Consider the following 15722-nt stretch of genomic DNA (forward strand, 5'->3'; position numbering starts at 1 on the left):
GTTGATCCGAGCTGATTTGGTTGAGTTACGCTCACACAAGATTACATCGGTTGAGCTACATCGAGCGTGCTTTATGTCCAGAGTGATGTAATCTCTCTTTGACCGCAGCTCAGTCAAATCAGCTCGGATCAACCTACTTTAATCATGGAAATGAATGTCTGGAGCAGGGGCATCGTTCCCATGCAGTGGATCTCGCAACAATAGTGATTGGATAAAAGTGGCCGTTAGCTAGCAATACATGCCTGTTCCTAGACGATCCATAAAGTAATTATACATTGGCCGTTTCATTCATGCAAACGTAGCTGTGTTACACAACACGACCCTCTGCATCTTTTGCTCTGCTAGGGTCCACCTACTTGACAATGAACAAAGATCACTCTTCATATAGCATCACGCTTACAAACATAAAGGTGCCTGTGTCTCCAAACTTCACAATGAAACGTGGGGTTTTGAATAGAGCAATGTGCTCGGCTTGGCCAACAGCACCTTGTGTGAAAGTTTCACGTTCAATGTCGCAACTAGCCCAAAAAATATTTTTTTGGTCGTCGTCGTCGAAGAGGTCGACCCCCAGATCCAGTTTGGCTGGTGGCGACATTTGCGAAATCTGGGATTGGCAAGCTTGATCGTAAAACTTTTACACAAGGTGCTGTTGGCCTAGCCGAGCACATTGCTCTATTCGAAACCCCACGTTTCATTGTAAAGTTTAGAGATACAGGCACCTTTATGTTTTACATATGCTGTAAGCGTGATACTATATGAAAAGAGCTCTGTGTTCATTGTCAATCGCCTCACTCACACATTAGAGGTAAAGATGCAGAGGGATTTGTTGGTGCAACAAGCGGACGAGACTTGAAGGATCAGTACTATTGGTGGAAAGATGCATGAAGCTGTACGCCTAATAGTACGACCCGCCTACTATGATAACCCGATGGGATGGTTCGTTCTTATATAAGGCTGCATAAGACAGCGTTAGCTGAAACTTGCCGTAAATAAGCATGGTATATCCATGTAATCGTGCCACATTTTATCATAGCTCACTCTTTCTTGAACATAATGATATAAGCTTACAATGAACCAAGCCTCCCTAGCAAGCACTCTACTACATATGATGGACACCCTCACTCTGAATTTATTGTCTTTGCAATACAAGCGTTTGAGAATTGCACTACCGTTCATCTATCATCATGTGAACTAGGAAGCTTAAACGAATGTATCATGTCACAAGGAACCAAAGCGTCACGATCCATAAGATGATGTAAATGATTCGATATCGCTTTCCGACCTTCACAAGTCTATACTTCCAATCAATCCAGAAAACCAACCAAGCGATCCAGATCTCTCACGTATGAGCTGATAGCACGAGACCCTCCCAAATATCATTTTGAACACAATCTACATTCAATGAAAAAGTCGAAGAATAGTAGATGGCAATGTGGATGTTTATCAAGTAAATAAGATATAGGGGGTGAATCACATAGAGGAACAGGGATGGCATGTGTCATTGTGTTCTTGGCTGCTGCCGCCATAATCATCCTCGATCCATGATAGTAAAATAGGTGCTGCATGCATTGACTCGAGTATCCAGTATCATCCATGGCTGTGCAACACCTTTTGTCAAAGATATAAGCGCCTTTGTCAAAACCATCCAATCCACCATCATCCTCACCGTACTCACGTCCATCGTTTCTGTTACAACAACGCGACAAGTATGTAACCAGAGCAACATTCCAGGATTCCTCGTCACTGCACTTGATTGCATCCATCCATCCATGGGCTTCAAATCCAATAGGTTGGTTGAAAAGAGCCACGTGATCACTGCTGATATGCTTCCCTTTTCCATCCGGTCGTTGGCCATCGCTTGCTTGGTGATTTTCCATCGAAGCTCAACCAGGCGAAGATTGCTTGTGAACTTGGTAGCTGATATGGCATCATCCATAGGAATCCGTACGTATCAAAACACGTTGCTACACGTAACTTGAGGCAACGGAGTGAAGACCTTGCTAATAGCAACTGCTGCTACGTTTGGTCGTGGCAAAAAAGTGTGCAAGAGCGTGTGTAGTAATAGAGAGACAAGGTTGTGAACGCTGTTTGAGACAATGGAGCGAATGGCAACTGCTGCAATGAATGCTGATACGTTTGATTGTGGTCGACGAGTGTGCAAGAGCGTGTGTTGTGTCAAGAGGCTCGTGTGCTGTAGTAGAGTGTGCATGCCATGGGCTTGCCATTCAGTCGAAGTCGTTGGGATCAAGGCAATTGTAGGATTGACATGGTGGAATGAAGCACGACAATCGTTCGCAGGTTGTAGTTGTATACTTGAATGGGCCAACTGTTGAGAAAGGAAGCAAGAGGGAAGAAGCTGAGAGTGGAAGAAGTGGAAATTAATGCATGAACACTGTACATCCAATCCTTGATTATGAGATCGTTCCTCTCGAACCTCAAACTTTCACACAAGGTGCTCTTGGTCATGCTGACTATGTTTCTCTAAAAAGACCTCATGCTTCATTATGGAATTTTTGCATAGGATGGTGTGATGTGGGTGAGAGACAATGAACGGATGAGATTATAAATAGGATGCATGATAGTTTGTGAAGTGACAGGTTAGCTGTCCCAGCATTGGTCGGCCAAAGAATCCCTTCGTCGGATCAAGAAAGTTGAAGGATGGAGATGATGGGCTGGAGCAGCAGAGTCGTACACATGCTGTAGATTTTGCCATAGTTGGGAATGGGAGGAAGTCGATACGGTATACCAATGTTGAACGTTCCAGATGCATTGTTCTATGTATTTCCCATCTGGGTCTCAATAAAGGATGGTGCAAACGCAACTAGCCATGGTCCCCCAATTTGGCAGAGAGCCTTTCACCACACCTTCGCTGCATATGATTTATCAGGCGGTGAAATAAAGCAACATATCGCCGATCTGTTATACCTCCACGTGTACAAGAACGCAACAAAATGATCACTTTTTTGGGATGGCAATAAACCAACGGATGATGTTTGCATGTCTTTGGTTTACCAGATGCAGGAAAAGACAAGGTTGTTTAAGATGGTAATACGATACAATGTGACATTTGAGAACAAGACCAAAATAGGCTTTGCAACGTTTTTGGGGTGGGGTCACTTGGTTTTCATTGGCGTCAGCAACACGTAGTTGGCTATAATGGGTCGAATACGACTACTGCATCTTCACGTAAATATTTACAGGCTGGATTCCAGAAGCATTTCATTCACCTCCTCCTGGAGCGGAGGAACACAGCCTTATCCTCCTTCTTTCCTCCACCACCTCCCTTTTTATACTACCTCCCCCCACACACAGACGCATCTTTATGTCCTCTACTGCTAGATACCAACGAATAGAACCTTATGAAACAGCCTCATCCATCTCATCAATACAAGGATCATCATCTATCTTTACTACTACACAAGACAACATTACAAACTACTTGGAGGATCAACGACCCCTTCTTTCATCAGCAGCAACATCGATCACAACCCAACCCGATGACATTGAAGGCTGCGAGACCAACGACTTGGCAGTAGCATCGCCCATGAGCTGTTCGATCAACCTCCTCAACACCATCTTGGGTACAGGACTCTTAGCCATGGTAAGGAACGATCAGATCTCCCCTCCCCCCCCATCTTGTGCATACCAACTAAATAGTGTCCCAGCCTGCAGCTTTAGCTTCGATTGGTCTGATACCTGGTATCCTGGTAGTCATGCTATCGGCAGCAGCATCCGGAATGGGGTTATTCTTTCTGTCACAATGCGCATCACGTACCGATGGACGACACGCTTCTTTTTTCGCTATTTCCAAATTGACATGGCCTGGGATGGCGATCTTCTTTGATTTGGCTATTGCGATCAAGTGCTTTGGTGTCGGTGTCAGTTACCTTATCATCATTGGCGATCTCATGCCCCAGGTTGGTGTTACACGTGTACACACACATACACATGGTCGATCTGACATGTGTGTTACATGCATACATAGGTGGTTGCTTCATTCTCGGATTATGCTCAAGATCCTATATTGACTGATCGACGCTTCTGGATCACCGTATTTATGGCGAGCGCTATTTTGCCATTGAGTTTCTTGAGAAAGCTGGACTCTCTCAAATATACCAGCCTTGTTGCATTGATTGCTGTCGTTTACCTCTGCACCATTGTTCTTTATTACTTCTTTTCCATTTCCAATCCCGTCCACCCTCCCGTCATAGAATACGCTACTTTTTCTTCGGACTTTTTCAGTCGTTTGCCGGTCTTTGTTTTCGCTTTTACTTGCCATCAAAACGTAAGTAGTAGAACAACCGCGCCCCCCCCCTCGCCTTTCATTCCAGTGGTGGTCTCATTGACAAGGTCATAGATTTTTTCCGTATACAATGAGCTCAAGGATAACAGCCAACGTCAAATCAATTCCGTCATTCGATACTCCATTGGTACAGCATGCACTATTTACGAAGCTATTGGCATCCTGGGATACTTGACATTTGGCAAGGATGTGCTTGGAAACATTATCCTCGAATGTAAGTTTGATGAATGATAGGCCATGGCAACCACGCTTTGTATATTAACATGGATGGATGATAGACCCTCCCAGCATCTTTGTAGCAGGTGGAAGACTTGCCATTGTCATTCTTGTGGTGTTCAGTTACCCATTACAAGCCCATCCATGCCGTGCCTCATTAGACAAGATCCTTGCATGGCGTACTCCCGAAGCACGTGGTCTCAAAGTGCCACCTCCACCATCAGCAATCAAGTATTTTATAATGACCACTGCTATTTTGATTGGCAGCTATGCTCTTGCAATCACCGTTACCCAGCTTGATGTGGTATGTTTGGCAACTTTTTATATTTCATTTACGCACATACTCATGCATCCACGTGGCAACACGGACCATATCTGTAGGTGCTGGCATTTGTTGGATCAACAGGATCGACCACGATTTCATTCATTCTTCCGGGGCTGTTCTATTACAAGATCCATGAGAATGACCCTTGGAAACCAGGCAAGATTACGGCCGTTTGTTTAGCTATCTATGGAGTGATGGTCATGTGCATTTGTTTGACATTCAACATTCTCAAATTGCTCCATTAAAGAAAAAAGAGTCATTATCTTTTCACCATCAACCATCTCCAAAAGAATCTTTTTTCGAATGCAATGCATTGCCCCCGTGATGGATGAACAAAGAACAAACTATAATCAAGGGCAGATCCATAATGAGCAAATGAAACGAGTTCCACTGACAAGAATCACAAAATGAAGCACATATTCGCATTTACATGTTTCCCCTTTTTCTTTTCCTGTGACAAAGAAGAGAAAGAGCACTTTGGGGCACTTTGAAAGGACACACACACAAGCCTATACCCACTTTTACTCATAAAAGACACGCAACAACAACCGTGGATGAATTACATACACGGGCAATGTGTATAAAGGAGCCCATAGCAGCAAGACATGGAGACTTTGTATCCAATATTAGAGTCATGACAATATAAAAAGCATGAGCCATCTCTTCTTTTTCTTTCTTTCCTACATCAACAACAACAACCTATACCCATCTTTTCCCTATATAATCTTCCCCATCATCCACCCCTTGATTTTGGAACATGTCGTCTGAAGATATTCAAGCAGCTAGCTTCTTACTCAACATGAGAAAGGAACCTGTCATTATGCTTCCTCCTATCGATTCTTTACTTTCATCTCAACCTTCACCTCCATCCTTTCATCATCGGCTTCATCATATGGATCCGCCATCTTTTGTCACAACACCTTCATCCTCCATGATGGATATACAAATGATTACGCATGCTACAGATCAAGATCCAATGCCATCCAAAAAGAAACATAAGGCCGCTATTGCCGCTGAGAGTGGTAGAATCCAATCACCATCTCCTCCTCTTACTCGAACAACTCGTCGTCGTCGAATTGCAAGCAACAACAGTGGTGGTAGTAGTACCACTACTACTGACATAACGCATCACCGCCCTCGTCGGACTACCATGACCAGCACAAGCAGTAGCAGTAGCAGCGTGATCCATCGTGCTGGCGGTGGAGCAAAAGGAGGCAAAGTTCGACCTCGGTGGCAGGCTCATGAGCGTCTCAAGCTGTTTTTGGCCATCGCAGAAGATAAGCAATTGGAGGACATGTCTACTTTTCGTTGGGGCCCTATTGCATGCAAGGTGGGTCGATCACGTAAAGCCTGCAAAGACCAATGGCGTCGTGAGGTGTATCGTTCCATTGTCCAATATCTGGAAAAGATGGCAGCTCAAGAACCTACAGAAGAGAATGGAAGTGATCAAGATGATATTGATGACGATGACGAGGAAGAGGTGGATGATATGGAGGATGAGCAGGATGATGATCAAACCATGACAACATAAAACCCACACTAGCATTCCCCCCTTTACATACACACACATACACATTTGCATTGCACTTTTTAATAAAGCGTATAGAACCATGAATGACAATGATAGGGAGAGAAGGATACAATGAGGTGGGAAAAAAAAAGAAACGATCATGTCAACATGTCGGCGATAATTGATCAGCTAAATCAACATGTCAAACCTCGGTGGTAACGCAAGAACCGAGCCAGGTTGCGGTCTTTAAAAAGTATGACGACCATGGTTTTCTATACACAGCCCCCAAGCATCCATGCAACACCTTCATGGCGTTTCCTTTTACAAGGAGATCGTTGCTGCTGTTGTTGACATGGGCATTATCCGAGAGACAAATGTAGGGTAGAAAAGAGAGAGTGTGTGTTGCTGTGGGGCCATAGTTTTATATGTACACACACCCATTTTTTGCTGTGTTGGGTTCCCCGCGTCAGCGGAGCCAGGGTCAAGTTACACGAGTAAATACGTCAAACAATCTCTGTAGAAAAATACGCTTTGTCGTATGTATACAAGTAGCTTGTTGATGATGATGATGACGATGATGAGAGATAGGCGATCGGATACATTATATTGACAGTACGTTTCCCTGTTTTTTGTCGTGGGTCTCTATAGAGTAGGGGTGATGGTAGGGGTGTTTTGGTGCTGATGTGTTTTTTTTTCCTTTTTCTCTTGTTGCTTGCTGATGACGATGACGGCAAGGCCTTGTTTATACACGAGTGCACTCCATATGAGTCTTCTTTGGATCCATAGGCAAAGCACAAAAGAAGCCCAACTTTTGCATTTGCGAAAACATCTCAGTGTCTATAAAACGCACTCTTTAGTATCCGCAACCCTTTTATTTGTTCCGCATACCACACTACTTACATTCGAGGCTAAGCTTCAAACACTCTTCTTGACCTCCAGGCAACTGGCGACAGATTTGGCCTCGGTATTGGTCGATATTGTAGCTGTATTGTGGTGCAGCCTCGACAAACTTGTTCAGGCGGTCGACTTCGTTGGGCTTATTATCGTTGGTTTCAGACATATGGAATAAAAGGGAGAAAGAAGAGAAAAGAGAGGACGTGTCGTGCAGAAAACCATCATTCATTATCCCACGACAACTCCGTTTGGCCAAAGTGACTGCCTATGACACAAATGCAGGATATCATCTGGAGAACCACGTGGAATCTTTTCGAGCTTTGTTCTTTTTACCCTCTTTAATGCTTTTAAAAAAAGAATGAAAGTATGCAATTTACTATTTACATGATATGAAAAGTAATGAGATGTCTACTACTACCACTACTACTACTATGATGATGACTACTACAGCTACTGGGAAAGAGGAGGGTATGAAGCAGCAGCAGCAGCAGCAGCAGAAGTAGTAGCTGAGCGTTTGGCAAGTGGAGGTTCTCCTTCATCGACATCCATGTAATGGATCGCTCGTTTGGTGCCAGCCCCATCCAATTCGAATTGAACATCATCTCCATCGATATTGGTATCAATGTCGGGTTTCATATGGCTCGGTAATGGTTGCTTGTATTGTCGTCGAACCGTGGCAAGCAGTGCATCCAGTTGTTTAAAGTTGTTTTGATCCTTGATAAAAGCCAAATGCCCTTTTTCTTGTATGTGCTATCAAAACACGTTGTCAGGACGACACCCATCAATAAAAAACGATCCACATCATCCATACCTCGTTAAGATTGCTAAATCGCTTGTTGCAATTCTCACAATAATTCAACTCTTGTTCCATCTTTTTCTTCATGTTGTTCTTGGCACGCATGGCATCTGCATCATTCATCTTTTGTGCAACATTGTTGGCTGCTTTTGTTACGGCTGCTGTTCTGACGGTATTGTTATCCACCATACGTCGATCCAACTTTGCGACATTGTCATCATGGGCTTGTCGTTTATCATTGTATGCTTTGGAGGTGAGTCGAGATGTTGTATTGGCTGTTGTGGTGGTTGTGTGTATAGCTGTTGTATTGGTTCGTGTTGTCGTAGTCGAGGTGGGTCGAATACCAGATGGCTTTAGCATATCAGAAGGTACCGGCGATGCTGGATTGGCGTTGCTATCCTTGACAGCTAATTGTTTTCCAAATGGTAATTGAACATCTGCTGCTTGTTGCTTATTATCCGTGCCAGGTTTTTGCTCTGCTGATGGTGATGCTGGTGGTTGTGGTTGTGGTGGTCTTACAGGAATACGAGCAAAAGGTGATTTGGGTGCTGGTGTTTTCTTCAAAAAAGGCCATCCCGCTTCATTCTTCTTCCATTGCTTTTGTGTTACTGGGCGATGGATTTGAGTTGCGTCCTCGACTGACAAGTAGTATTCGGTAAAAGGAATAAAGACAGGATGATGCCGTTCACCATGACTCGTACCAACACCATAGGCCTTTTCCAACGCCATAAGCTTATCAATCTTTCCCCTTCCTGCTGCACGATGTCCACCGCCATTGCCTTCCATCATCATTTGAAGATGACGCTGTAACTCTATCATAAAGATGTAAGTAAATGGATTATGCAAAACACCATCCCATTGACTTACTATCAAGACTCCAGACTTTGATATTCCATTTGACAGCATTATCAATGATTGGATTCGATGTTGGTTGCTTCTCTCCAAGCTTCTTGTCATTGAATGGCGTGGTGGTCACCACATGCGTGCATTTTTTGGAAAAGAAAGGCTCCACTGATTGCTAAATAATATTCCCTTAGTTAGACCACGCCAAATAGAGATACACAAGCAAAGGCACTCACCAAGCCTAATAACTGGAAGCGATTTCGTATTTGCTTTTCATTGTGAGCATCCACTCCATCGAGATAGAACTTGCATGCAGCCAGCTGTTGACGAAGCGCCTTTCGATATCCCTCGGATTGTTGCAATGGAACAGCTTCTTTGGAACCACCAATGGGACGATTGTTGGGGTTACGAGGCTGCTCCATCGTTCGTGACGTATATTGTATTGAGCAGAGGTTTGGCGGGTAGAAGCGATGGTGTATAAGAAGAAAGGAAAGGGGGTGGGGTGAAGAAAGAAAACGCGTGAAGAGATATGAGAAGAAGTGGTCCCTTTGCTGATTCGCTCTCTGAAAAATTATTCCCTCTCTGCGGCTGTAATCAGTAGCACGAGAACACACTCTCACACATTTAACAACAATGATGCATACACTTTATTGAGTCAATGTCAAAGGTCAAAAAATAAAGCAAATAATGACTCATTCAGTTGATGGGTAGTAATAGTAGCTTGCAAAAAGTTTTTTCTTGGTGTGGGTTCATGTTTACATGTCTTCATCGTTATCATCATCTCGCATCGTAGCGTCTCCTTCTTCTCCTTCGCCTTGGTTCTTGAGTACACGAACGTATTCAGTGGCATCATTCAATACACGGACTTGGGTACGGCGAGGATTAGTTTGAGGAAGCTCGGCATCCAAGGCTGCGAACCCCTTGGCAAGATTCTCACGACGCAAACGGGCCATTTCATTTCGTCGTTCAATAGCACGGCGTTGATTTTCGAGAATCATTTGTTGAAGATACCGATCACGCTTGTCATAGAGATCACGATGGTGCTCATAGGTTTGCATCTTGGAAGAGGATGAGGAAGAAGGAGCCTTCATTTGCTTTTTACCGGACCTATGTGAGAGGAGGGGGGGAAAAGTCAATAATGGAGGGTGGATTGAAATGGTGTTTACATTACGTACATCATGGCGAAAATTTCAGCAGGTGAGAAAAATGGAAAGTGAGAGAAAGAAGATGGAATGCTGTTGGGTGAATTTTTTGTACTTGTATTTATATCCTGTAGCTGACAACAAATGGGTGATGAATGTAAATGTCATTCCTGACAACAAACGAAGAGGGTCATCCTCTATGCCGTTATCATGCATCTTGGTCAAACAAGAGGTCTGTGCAGGATCCGGTGGTGTCACAATGGTAAATCCAAACCTCCTTTCTTTACTCAGCATGCTAATACCTGGCCCTTTGTCTCATTGTGCTAAGTAAAAGATCACGCGAGTCGTTTCCACAAGAAACTCAAACCTATCCTTTTGTCTCATTGTGTTAAGTAAGAGATCACGCAAGTCAATTCCACAAGAAATCCAAACCTATCCTTTGTCTCATTGTGTTAAGTAAAAGATCACGCAAGTCGTTTCCACAAGAAACTCAAACCTATCCTTTTGTCTCATTGTTAAGCAAAGATCACAAGTCATTTCCACAAAAAAAAACCAAAAAGATAGAGCAATGTATTGTTGTTCATTGTGATAGCTATAATAAAAGGATGCTTTTGCTACATGGATTGATTGTTGTCGCTGCCTGAAGGTGGATTTGAATGGGTACCATGACCTTTGTGTGATTGTTGTGCACCTAAAGGACCATCAGGGGAATATAATGCTTGATTGACTGATTGTTGTTGTTGAGCAGCAGCGGCAGCAGCAGCAGCAGCATAGTAGGCATGCGTCATTGTCCCTCCTCCTCCTCCTTGCTGATGATTACTTCCAGGAATAGATCCACCTGCAGTAGCTGCATTGTATTGTTCAAGAGATACAGGGACCGGGATAGGAACAGGAACAGCCACATAATGAGGTTGACTGCCAGAGGTTGGTGCCATTGATATGCCATGGTAAAAGGATTGGAGCAAATTAGCATGAATCGAACCCGTGGCTGGATTGTGTTGCTATTATTAACGAATGAATGAGTACATCTCTTTGGATCCATAAAAGTCATTTCATACCTGTGAAGAAACACATGAGGCCATGGAAGCAGCACTCGAATAAGGATGTTGTTGTTGTGGTGGTGGTGGAATACCCGAAAAAGAATGTTGTTGTCGATACAAGTTGTCGCCACCATCATTCGAATTGGGTGTTGCAGAAGAAGCTGGTTTCTTACCCTCTGATGAAATCTCCCTTCCTTCGCTATCGTATCTGTTCCTCACATGCGATCCCCCAGCAAGCTCAAATAGTTGTATCTTGTCCGAACGAGATGCACCTGCAATCATTGAACCATAGCCATCTCGAAAATCATTCATGTGCTCATTGTAATCAAATGTCTCTCCAAAATCGTTCGAATCAATGCCAATATGAGAGGCAAGTGCTTCAATGTCAGCCTCCAGGTCATCAATGTCTTGGGTGATGGTTTCTGCTGAACATGACACGCGATTGAATGCATCAGGAAAGGGGTTGGTGATATCATTGGTTGGTGGTCCTTGGAATGATCTTGTACCTCCTGATGATGAAGATGATGATGAATCTGCAGTTTTTGGCGAATCAAAGAGAGAGAACATTGAGTATGATAAGGATGATAACGTCCTATTGAACGCCTCTTGTAATCGGGCTTCTTCTGTGGATTGGCACCTACCCAAAGCCTCATCACGTTGTTGTTGCTGTTGCTGGTTATCATCATTAAGCTGCTTCGTTTCACTGCTCGCTGTCGATGGTGATGGTGTCATACCAACAAGGCTCGCTGCTTCTTCAATCAATCTCGTAGCTGATTTTCCAGTGATGGATTCCTGACCACCATCTGCTTAAGTAGCAGGAAAAGTAAAAGAGTGGAATACAGAAAGAGGAAATGATATGATCAACGGGCTATTTCGACATCCTGTACAAGCGAGGGATAGGGTGGATCAAGATCATTATCCTGCTTGTACACAAACTATGCAAACATACCTGATGATGAAGGTTGGCCGGTGAGACTAATGTACTCGTTATCTTTGCCAAGCATGAAGGGGCCTCGTAATTGTTGTGCTGTTGCTTGAAGAAGGTTGTCTTCATTGGTAAAAACGGTTGTCAAGAATTGCAATATCTTGTTGAGGACATCTTGGTGCTGTTGATGCTTTTCACGTGCAGCGAATGATTCTTGCCACAAGGTCGCATTGTCACTTTGAAGGCTGCTCAAATCGGATGTGATACCAGCTTGATGCTTGCGAATACTGGCGATATCACGCACAAGCTTGGCCAATGTCAAAGAACTACGTGTCGTGCTGCTCTCGAGATTCTTGTTGCGTTTGCGTGTCACAAGGGCCAACTTGTCGTTGCATCCACGATAAAAGTGATCATGACTAAACTCCCATAAATCATGCTCGTTGTTTTGGAACAAGGCGCCCTGTTGCACTGCTGGTATCTTGTGGAAATCGTACATGTTGAGCTGACGGACAAACGAAGCAAACTTGCAATGCTTATAATACAAGGGCAAGATCGTCTTTGCAAAACCTTCATGATCCTCCACTATCGTTTCATGATAAGTATCACCATCGTCATCGTCATCATAAACTCTATTCTTACCAATGAATGATTTCCCATTCTCAGACCAACGAACATGCTTGTCGGTTGTCGGCTCGTCAATCATGCTTACATAGACACGAAGCGGGCGAGTGAGTTGAAATGATTCCTACTGCTGCTGTTTTTTTGGTATATCGTACCTGTAAAGCTTATGCAAGAATGCCGGTACACTGGCTTGGGTAATGCTTGCTTGATGGTCACCACCACAACCACCATCGGCTGCTGCTGCAAGAGTATATTCTTCGTCATCATCTTCGTCGTCGTCGTCGTCGTCTGTACGGGTGGCACGGTATCGCTTTCTTCGACTGCGTGCGTTCGCTCCTTTGCCTTTGGTCTTTCTTTGCGTAACGCTAGCTGCTGTTGATTCTGACACGTTCAAACAGTCTTCATCGGACGACGATCCTCGTTTCCTGACATGGAATGTCTGGGGTTGAGAAGGTCGAGGCATTGAATTGCAACCGTAACTGGTGCTGGTATGTATATAGATGGCAAAGCAGCAGCGGTTAATCAGCCAATAGAAGGCTTTAAGAGTAGTCGTATTTACCAGAAGTTATATAAAGGATGGGAGATAAGACGAGGAGTCGTTTCTCTTTTAACGCTTTTTTGCTTCTTGATTGAATATAAAGGACAAAAACAAAAAGAAAATCCTTCCATTTGTCAGCACATGGAAAAAGAAAACAACGCAGATAATTGTAAAAGGATCATGTTGCCATGGTTTTACTGTACGTTTCAATAGTGATAGTTGCAACAACTATATAAAATGGATGATGTGGTTCTGGAGAGAGAGAAAAAGCTTGATCATCAACCTGCTATTCTTTTGCGGAGTGAAAAGTATTCATCGGAAAACCAGCCTCCCAATCATTGGTGGAACATCAACTCCTCATTCATGCTTTTCTAGCCTGTTTTCCCTTTACATCCCATTTTTTGCTTCAACACACTTGCTTTCTTTATTGTGATGACCAAAATGATGCCTTTATCTTCTCCTTTACTAGTGATTTTCTTTGTGTAACCTAGAACGTCTTTTGTAGCGTTTTTTTGCTATTTTTAGCACTCCAGCGGTCGGGATCGGATGGTTTAAGATGCCCGCCCCCCAAGCGGGATGACCGGGTTCGATTCCCGGCGGCCGCATAGCCTTGTTTTTTGCTGTATCTCGTTATTCTTCGGTCGTGTCGTCTATTTTGGTGCGTTTCTCTTGTTTTGTTGCTTGGTTACGGGTGGCATTGTTTTGTCGTTTGAGTGCTGCTCGATGACCACGGCTTGATAAATGTTGTTTCCACTCCAAATCACCATTCACGATCAAGCTTTCACCGTTGGTCGCCTTGCAAACAGAACAAGTATGCTTTTGCCAAGTCAATACACGTGTCTGGGAGCTTTTAAAGAATCCATGATTAGCATTGATCACGAGAGAGGATCGAGAATAAAACATACTCAAGTCGAGATGATGATGGCGACAGCATTGTTGATGCAATTGAACTCAAACTCAGCGGATCGGGCATTGTTTCATTCTTGTGGAAAGCTACAACAATCATGCATGGATCATCAATATCATCCTTGTTTGTCGAGATCCCCCAAGGTATTTATTACCTTCAGCGACTTGTATTGCTGGTAATCGTACATTTGTCTCCCAGGAATCAAGATCTACTCTCCTATCAGCAAGGGCCTTCATAACATCATCCCATCCTATTTGACGTTTACCTGTTGCATCCAAGAGGTATATGTCGACATCCTTGGATTTGGCCACAATAGGTAACAATTTGTTGCGAATCCACTGTACTTGTCGTTTTGCATAACGTCGCGTTGCCGATTTCATTCGTTCGGTGCATTCATTGCGTATCTTATCCAACTCCTTTTCCCCATGCGTATCTTGTTCAATGGCAGAAAAATAAGGATCGAATTCTTTGTAGCCTTGTAGGTGAAAAGTAATTGTTAGCCAATGTGCATCCACCTATGTATTTCCTAATCAAACATTACCTATAGCCTGCCATAGACCACGTTGGTATCTTTCAAGATCCTGACCAGGTAGCTTAACTTGGCCATCCACTACTTGCTTTCTCAAAGATTTGATCTCGTCAAATAGACCATCCTGTATCACCCAAGCAAGCGTGTTAGTCTTCCTTGTATGTGAATCATCCAATCGTTTCTTATCCTTACCTTGATCATGGTATCCACACGGTCATCTAGCCGAGGATTGAGTTTGGAAGGATCCGCATATAGCCAGAATATCAATGATTTGAATCTAATCAACCCGAGAAGTTCAACACATGTCGTATTCTTTCATATGATATAGCTTACCTTGATTGGACCCCATGTCGTTCGTGGTGTTCTTGTTGCTCTTTGATGATCTCGCTTTGTGGACGCCCCGTCTGATAATAGATTTGTAGGCTGCGTATGATCTTGCGTCGATCCGAAGGATGCCATCGGTTCGCCATGATAGGATCCACCTTTTGTAAACGGGTCAAAAGCTCCTGGGTATCAAGATGATCCAACTCTGTCGGCTTCGGTTGTGTTTCTTGGTCCGTAATCAGCATGCTGTGCCAGAGGAGTGATTGAATGTAATAATTGGTGCCACCAACAACCACCGGTAATTGCTTTTTTGCACTTAGATCCTCGATCTATGATACTGATATGAGATTGTGATCATCATGCATGCATATACACACACACACAACTTACACAACGAGTCGCGTCGTTTTGAAAATCAGTGACCTTGTATTCTTCTTCTGGCTCGAGAAAATCCATAAGATGATGAGGTATATCTTGCCGTTCATGCACAGGCATCTTGTTGGTGATGATATCTAGACCCTTATAGACCTATATGTTTGGAAAAAGTTAACACCTTGGTCATTGTCGTGGCTATCGACAAAAGAACCTGCATTGAGTCAGCATTGATCACTTGTCCGCAAAGCGCCTTGCATAGTTCGACAGCCAGCTGCGATTTGCCAACGCCTGTGGTGCCAATGACGGTTGCAATCTTGTGCATTGGGAGAGAGGAATATGCTTTGACGAACGAATAAAAGTTTTACTTGATCAAGCAGTAAAAAGAGGAGTCGTCTTCTCCGACATTTGACAGGTATCCATGGCAACAGCACCAT

General features: G+C 43.7%; 7 protein-coding genes and 1 non-coding gene across 8 annotated transcripts; 3 read left to right on the forward strand and 5 right to left on the reverse strand.

Annotated features, from left to right (window-relative positions):
* Positions 1 to 3322: 3322 nt before the first annotated feature.
* O0I10_009312 (uncharacterized protein) lies at positions 3323 to 5089 on the forward strand (the record flags this gene model as incomplete). The annotated part of the gene is made up of 6 exons (XM_058489307.1): positions 3323 to 3601; positions 3666 to 3917; positions 3986 to 4285; positions 4358 to 4517; positions 4582 to 4823; positions 4901 to 5089. 6 exons carry the CDS (start codon positions 3323 to 3325, stop codon positions 5087 to 5089), a joined length of 1422 nt encoding a protein of 473 aa, XP_058339832.1.
* Positions 5090 to 5601: 512 nt separating this feature from the next.
* O0I10_009313 (uncharacterized protein) lies at positions 5602 to 6375 on the forward strand (the record flags this gene model as incomplete). The annotated part of the gene is made up of 1 exon (XM_058489308.1): positions 5602 to 6375. The coding sequence occupies one exon, from the start codon at positions 5602 to 5604 to the stop codon at positions 6373 to 6375; it is 774 nt and encodes a 257-aa protein (XP_058339833.1).
* A 721-nt stretch (positions 6376 to 7096) lies between these two features.
* Positions 7097 to 7414, reverse strand: O0I10_009314 (uncharacterized protein; the record flags this gene model as incomplete). The annotated part of the gene is made up of 2 exons (XM_058489309.1): positions 7097 to 7191; positions 7255 to 7414. 2 exons carry the CDS (start codon positions 7412 to 7414, stop codon positions 7097 to 7099), a joined length of 255 nt encoding a protein of 84 aa, XP_058339834.1.
* A 284-nt stretch (positions 7415 to 7698) lies between these two features.
* Positions 7699 to 9309, reverse strand: O0I10_009315 (uncharacterized protein; the record flags this gene model as incomplete). Its single annotated transcript, XM_058489310.1, has 4 exons — positions 7699 to 7998; positions 8060 to 8856; positions 8912 to 9062; positions 9124 to 9309. The coding sequence occupies 4 exons, from the start codon at positions 9307 to 9309 to the stop codon at positions 7699 to 7701; spliced, it is 1434 nt and encodes a 477-aa protein (XP_058339835.1).
* Positions 9310 to 9642: 333 nt separating this feature from the next.
* O0I10_009316 (uncharacterized protein) lies at positions 9643 to 10067 on the reverse strand (the record flags this gene model as incomplete). The annotated part of the gene is made up of 2 exons (XM_058489311.1): positions 9643 to 9994; positions 10063 to 10067. The coding sequence occupies 2 exons, from the start codon at positions 10065 to 10067 to the stop codon at positions 9643 to 9645; spliced, it is 357 nt and encodes a 118-aa protein (XP_058339836.1).
* Positions 10068 to 10643: 576 nt separating this feature from the next.
* O0I10_009317 (uncharacterized protein) lies at positions 10644 to 13078 on the reverse strand (the record flags this gene model as incomplete). The annotated part of the gene is made up of 6 exons (XM_058489312.1): positions 10644 to 11030; positions 11088 to 11861; positions 11910 to 11950; positions 12019 to 12576; positions 12634 to 12698; positions 12771 to 13078. The coding sequence occupies 6 exons, from the start codon at positions 13076 to 13078 to the stop codon at positions 10644 to 10646; spliced, it is 2133 nt and encodes a 710-aa protein (XP_058339837.1).
* A 607-nt stretch (positions 13079 to 13685) lies between these two features.
* Positions 13686 to 13758, forward strand: O0I10_009318. Its single transcript has one exon. It is a non-coding gene; the product is annotated as a tRNA-Gly (tRNA).
* Positions 13759 to 13783: 25 nt separating this feature from the next.
* Positions 13784 to 15610, reverse strand: O0I10_009319 (tRNA dimethylallyltransferase; the record flags this gene model as incomplete). Its single annotated transcript, XM_058489313.1, has 9 exons — positions 13784 to 14000; positions 14059 to 14146; positions 14215 to 14268; positions 14326 to 14535; positions 14602 to 14713; positions 14782 to 14866; positions 14923 to 15242; positions 15304 to 15441; positions 15500 to 15610. 9 exons carry the CDS (start codon positions 15608 to 15610, stop codon positions 13784 to 13786), a joined length of 1335 nt encoding a protein of 444 aa, XP_058339838.1.
* Between the last annotated feature and the right edge of the window lie 112 nt (positions 15611 to 15722).

Source organism: Lichtheimia ornata, assembly GCF_029851405.1.
Source record: "Lichtheimia ornata isolate CBS 291.66 chromosome Unknown scaffold00054, whole genome shotgun sequence".
Taxonomy (NCBI): domain Eukaryota; kingdom Fungi; phylum Mucoromycota; class Mucoromycetes; order Mucorales; family Lichtheimiaceae; genus Lichtheimia; species Lichtheimia ornata.